Below are 6,167 nucleotides of genomic sequence, written 5' to 3' on the forward strand. Positions count from 1 at the left end.
TCATTTTCTTTTTCGTATTTTCTTTTTTTGCAATTGGTGTTCTACGCGTAGTAGACGATAGAAATCGGGGGAACAATGAGAAGATGGAGGTTTTTCGGTCTGGACGAAAAATCAGGATGCTGCTAACACGCGGTGCTGGTGGAAAGCTACGTCTGGGATTAGCTGAAAGAGAATCTTGGAACTGAACGTCAACATTCCTCCAATCAGCTCCGGCATGGCAGTTTCCAATAGTTAAATGTAGGAGTTACCTCTCTGTCATCTGGATTCTATCACATGAGAAATCAGGTGAAGGATTCTGAGCATGATAACCTTGATCCATTTCTGTTACTTCTGCTGGAATTTCGTAAAATATAACTGGAACAGGGGGAAGGCGCTGAGGGGCTTTCCTAATACCCCTGATACATAACTACCTGGTTCCTGGATTCGATGCAATGCTGCCCTTGACTCGACAGATAGATTCTTGACCACCGAAAATCATGGCGAGAAATGGGTGAGAAGTGCGGAAGTCAATTTGAATAGTGCGCCATACGTGACTCCCTCACGGCCGCAAAGCAATCGGCAAATGGGAACGAAGGACAATGCTGCCTGTAAGGGCTGTTGGAGGCCCGTTTGTGCAAGTCATAGCTGTTCCCAGCAAAAATGCTCTCACCAGACCATTGTAACGATCACATCGACTTATAATGAGATGGACCCGACAGTGGTGGAGCCTGCTGCTTTCCAGTCTGGTTGGTACGGGAAAGTTTAGCACCCGCCTTGCAGCAGACCAACATGTTGATCATGAGTTGATACGTCACAGAGTAAGTGCCACGCATCGGTCGGCGGAACCAGGAGCTGAAACATACCCGGAGGACGTTTAAATTCTATGTGTTTGTGAATTTGATCAGAAATATTCAAAAGGTGAGTGACATATATTGCGACAAGTGACCCATGCTGATATCTTGAATGCGGAACGAAAGTGGTAAACTTTGCATTGAGATTATTGTGTTCGGTCCTTGATATTTACATGTATCTCAAGTTGCTATTCAACTTAGCTATATAAGTGGCAGCATCCGACAAATGCTCACTGAGGTGACATATCTGCTACTGCGGTGCTACTACAAGTGGATTCATGTTTGACTGAATGTAATTTTTAGAAGGTTGGCTGATTGGATGACATGTAGTCCAAGTTGGACCATGCCGATGTGTGTGTTTTCGCCAACAACGTATCCCTTCGTGTTCATGAAGGCTGGTAAACATTAATAGAATTTGAGCACAGAGTTCTGCAGATGCACTTTAGGAGTTGTATTCTCATCACATTTCAGGCTGAAATCTTATGTGGACTGGCACCTGACCATGTCTTATCAAGGTGAGGTAATGTGGTATCTTGTCATAGGGAATTAAGTGAACAGGATAAGTGCTATCAATTTCTTAGGGGTTCTGAGTAGACCAGAGCGAGTCACTGTGATCCAGGAGTGAACATTTTTGTTGTGAAGTTGAACAATCAGTGGGATCAATTAATATCCTCTCAAATTTAAGTATTAAACACATAGAATAATTACAAGAATTGAACACAATGAAATCATGCTTCAAATCAGTTTTATTCACAATTTGAAGGGATGCCTCTGGAGTGTTGTGATTCCCCAACAGTCCGGGATTAATTCCGGCTAACTGCTGTCCTAAGCCTGTTAAAAGCATTTAATTCCGGCAAACTGCCAGCATTTCAGCTCACCACAAAAATATTCGTCTGGTGTCTAGAAATTGTCGCGAACAAAAAGTTAATTCATCTTCTGAGGGTCATCGACCCTAATATGATACATAACTCGGAGAGCCTCCCAATTTCACCTGTACACGTCCTTTTCCCGACGGGAATGACCTCTCTTGGATCTATTTTAGCAATGGGTTGCATCAAGATAATGTAACCCTTCAAATAAACTACAAATTTCGACCCCTAAAGATAGATTAATATAAAGTAGAACTTCCCATGGCAGCTGTTCTTCGGAAAACTTTCTTAGAGGACGGCTCCCACAAGCTTGCAGGATCTGCGAACGACTCTGCCGATCTGCTGCGTTTGAGACCGGCTGAGGTGGATGGAAATCCATAGTTCTGCTCTTGATGCAGTGCGTTGATCAATGCTGCCTGTTCCAAGTATGAGAAACCTCTCTGTGGAAGTTGTGGTAGCGTGCCATAAGATGCAGAACATGCCGGACTGGACATTCCACCAAGAAGCTGCATTAAGGAACAAATAGTGATCAGCCCAGTTGCCTTCTGCATCATGGCAGCTTTCATCTGCAGAAGCTGGGGGGAGACGACGGCCATGCTGCTGGCCAAAGTCTGTGCGGCTAGCTCTGCTTCCACTTTCTGAACGCTTGTTTGGTTGAGGTTCGTGAATTGAGCTGGCTCGGCCAAAGCAGGCGGGTTGGCTCTCTTCGGGAATTTCGAGTTGGTCGAGGGAGATTTTGGTTTACTGAACTTCTCTGCCGGTGTGCCGGCTGAAGATGACTTTCCCTGTTCCCGCCCTGACGATCGGAGGGGTGCTGATGTCTTTGAGGGGGATTTCGACGAGTTGGCAGACTTGGGAGAGCTGCCGGCACTTTTCTTTGCGGCCAGGTTAGCCGAGTAAATGTGGGCATTCAGAGGGAAGTTTAAGAGAGCCTTGCAACCTCGCATTTCAAATGCCGCTGCAAAAATGAACATAAAGGAATGTTAGCTTGCCAGTAAATCACAGATCATGGTGGAGTTGATTTACAGTTCCTGTGACTAAACTTCAAAATAATTAGAATTAAAAGGAAGTGCAAGGATAATGTTGTGTTACCATGATCGTATGCGACGGCAGCTGCTTCAGCCGTTTCGTATGTCCCGAGCCAAATCCGAGCACCGTTTTGTGAGGAATCCCGGATTTCTGCAGCAAATTTCCCCCACGGCCTCCGCCTCACACCCCGGTAATTGAACAGCCGAGTTCTCTTGGAATTGACTTGAAGAGTTTGTAGATTGGCTCGCAACGGCACGTCATCTTTCTTCGGCATACAGCCTTCCTCCTGCGATGGTGATGAGGCTTGTGGCTCTGTTCCAAACGATTCAATCCAAGCCTGAGCATCATCGTCCTCCAGATAACTTTCCGCAAAATCGATGTGTTCAGAATCACCATTACATGACCTTGTATAACTCGGCCCAACACTCGACGAGCTGAGGTTATCGGGAATCGCAGGGAACAAGTTGTGCACCCTGGACTGAACTGAATGTTGCCCCGAGAATGCTTGCATCACATTACACAAGTCGTCGAGCATTGATTGAGCTCGAACCTGGTCTGAAAGATCCAAAGAACGAAGCTCATCTGATGACCACGATGGCAACAGACCAGGGGACTTGGGAGTATGTGAGGGCGATGTGAGGGTGTCTAAGAATGCTTCAGCGCTCAATTCTTCTGAATTCTCCATCTGCTGCGAAGGCATGAGTTCCTCCTCCGTGATCCAGAGGTTGTCGTCTTCTTCCAGAAGATAATGCTGAAACTCCTCGAGTTTCCACCTTTGCAGAGTACGCGGGGTGCAGGGCGGAGTAGCGACCATGACAGACATTGAAATATCTCCACCAACCTTGTTCCTTTCTCTCCACGCCTCAAAATCACAACACAATCACCAAACCTGATCTGAAAATGATCGATTCCTCCTCCAAACACAAACCTGCCAAGAATGCTCTTCCAACACCTGCTACTGGACTAACACTCAGATCGAGTGTGAATCGATGAAGACCAATTCTACGACTCTTTTAAAGCACTCTACGTCCTCTGAACTCAAGAACTTATAAATACTTTCGCCCGATCGCACGCATTTTCTAAAGAGATCCACCAAGAACCGTCTCGGAACTTGTTACTCACTACTGTAGCTTGCAGCGTAGAATCGGCCGCCAGCGTCTACATCAGCCAGCCCCAAACAGTGCATCAGAACTCCGACGAACGTCCTGGAAATCATTAAAATGAGGCACCATCCCACGATACTACTACTACCCACATCCAAACGGGGGGGGGGGGGGGGGGGGGGGCTGCAACATTCACCAGGTGAAATTCAAGACACCAGGGACATCAATGTCGTGTGGGACCCTTGAGTTGATCGGCGTCACCCAAGTCTACTCTGTCAATGTGCAGAGCGAATCGTCCTTGTACGCATGCACACTGCTCAAGGGAGTTCGGAGGAACCCGCATGCATCGCGGCCGTTGCCCGGCATCAGTGGTTGGTCGTAAATCCATCGCACTGCTACTTCCACGGCGTTGAAACAGACAATGCCATCACACTGCCCAGCAAATTTTTTTCTCCACTTTTTTTTTGTCTGTGTTTTTTTCATTAAAACTAATTTTAAACCAAATCAGACCTGAATGCTCGGTAAGCTGGCGGTAGTTCTGGCCTCAATCAGGTAGCTGCTTTAAGGGGGAGCCGGAATCAGTTGTCTGGATGCTAGTCATTCTATAGTCAACTGCCTTGACTTGTCACGCGGATTACCTCATCAGTCGTCTCCTCATCGACGCACCCACATGAATGGAATGACTGTGTCCAATCTCAGACTCGGCACACTCTTCCGAATCCACCCCGCTAGTTTCAGATCAGCAAAAGCTCCGCATCTCCGAGTTCGCACATTTCGCACATTTCGCAATCACAAAGTGGTGCTCATGTGGTTCTCATCTTATGTGAGTCTGTTTTGTGGGTGCGTCGACAAAATCCTTCCCCGCACGAGCCCGCCAGCAAGCCAACCTGCAAGCAAGCAAGCATGACGTGGAGTGCACTGAGAAGAGAGATGGACTGTGAAAATGTCCTTTTTGCTATTGTTTGCTTAAATATGTGAATTCAATGCTTTATTTATAGACCTTATGGAAAAATATTGTATTCTATGCTTTGTTTGTAGACCTTTTATTTTGTAATACAAATTATATTTAATATTTTGTAAAGCAAAGAATACAATATTTTTCACCCTGAAGATCATATAAACATGCATGTTATATTCATTCTTGACTTGTATATCAATTTGAAATCATGTCATAAATGACCACAAATTTTAAATAGTCAAAAAGTCAAAAAAGAAAAAGACCATCAACATTTGTTAACAATTATTATGCACACTTACAGCTAAGCCCAATTCATTTGCCCAAAATCTGCCTCCCACAATTGAATGTACACAAACAAAAACAAATGTGAATAGGGATAAAAAAGATACTGCCTATTTAAATCCACCTAGATATGGAAGTTGTTCCAGTCAAAGTTTCAAAAAACTGTTTTTACACCCTTTAAATCCTCACCTTCAGAGACAGTTTAAAACCCCAAAAAAAAACAAGACAAGTGTGAAAACTGTATGATGGGTTTGAGGAGTGTTGGTGTGTAGGGAAACACTAAGAAATGAGGAAGAAATGGGCTCTGTCTGGATTTTGCAAAAGCAAAGGAACTTGTGGCAGTTCTGTGAGGTGGAGTCCACTTACTGTGTGGAAAGTCAGCAAAGTGGGTCAATGCCTTGGGAACCTTTGGTTGGGAACTGTCCCACTCCCAAACCCATTTTTCAGCCCTTTTGATGTCCACACTGTGTGCCCAACAGTACCAATATTGCAGACCACATGTGCTCAGCCACAAAGTTGACTTGGTTATAAAATATACGTAAATAAATGAGGAAGAAGAAGATGAAAGAGAAAGAATTAGAAGAGGGAAGGGAAAGCAGGTTTTCTTTTTTTAACCAGGAAGACATATTATAAAAACCTCAAGCTGATATTTAGGGTTAGGTTATATTCATGGAATGTCAGCCTGTAAGTGCATTTTTAGGGTTTTGTGATATTCATTGAATGTTAACTTTGAAAAGCACATGCATAATGGCATTTTGAGGATGGAAGAGATTGTGGCTTTTTCACTTGCAGAAACTGGAGTAACTTGTGCGGCTGGAGTTGCATGTATGAAAGTCTTGGAAACCATGGGAAAAGTCTGAATAATTGCTCGGTTGCAGCAGACTTTGCAAAAAAGATGAAGTGGGGTCCTTTGAAGGGTTTGGATATCTGTGGAGGTTTTGGTGTGTCTGTGGGGGGAGAACTAATGTTGGTGAAAAATTCTGAAGTTGTTTCTTTCCTTTTAGAAACTCTACAAGGAAATTTTGATTTTATGCAGATCCCCATGGGTACAAATTTGCAAGGTTTTTCAAAAAACTTATCAAGGATGACCCCATAC

General features: G+C 44.5%; 1 protein-coding gene across 1 annotated transcript; it reads right to left on the bottom strand.

Moving 5' to 3' along the window:
* Positions 1-1,543: 1,543 nt before the first annotated feature.
* On the bottom strand, positions 1,544-3,740 carry LOC112281055 (uncharacterized). The gene is made up of 2 exons (XM_024517215.3): positions 2,792-3,740; positions 1,544-2,657 (listed from the first exon to the last, which is right to left on the bottom strand). Exons 1-2 carry the CDS (start codon positions 3,549-3,551, stop codon positions 1,939-1,941), a joined length of 1,479 nt encoding a protein of 492 aa, XP_024372983.1. The 5' UTR covers positions 3,552-3,740; the 3' UTR covers positions 1,544-1,938.
* Positions 3,741-6,167: the final 2,427 nt, after the last annotated feature.

The sequence above is a fragment of the Physcomitrium patens genome, chromosome 4, assembly GCF_059467195.1.
Source record: "Physcomitrium patens ecotype Gransden chromosome 4, ASM5946719v1, whole genome shotgun sequence".
Classification (NCBI taxonomy): domain Eukaryota; kingdom Viridiplantae; phylum Streptophyta; class Bryopsida; order Funariales; family Funariaceae; genus Physcomitrium; species Physcomitrium patens.

Coding starts and splice junctions, on each gene's coding strand:
- LOC112281055 (XM_024517215.3), bottom strand. CDS start 3,551: ATGTCTGTCATGGTCGCTACTCCGCCCTGCACCCCGCGTACTCTGCAA. Junction 2,658..2,791: donor TGCCGTCGCATACGATCATG/GTAACACAACAT, acceptor TCATTTTTGCAG/CGGCATTTGAAATGCGAGGT.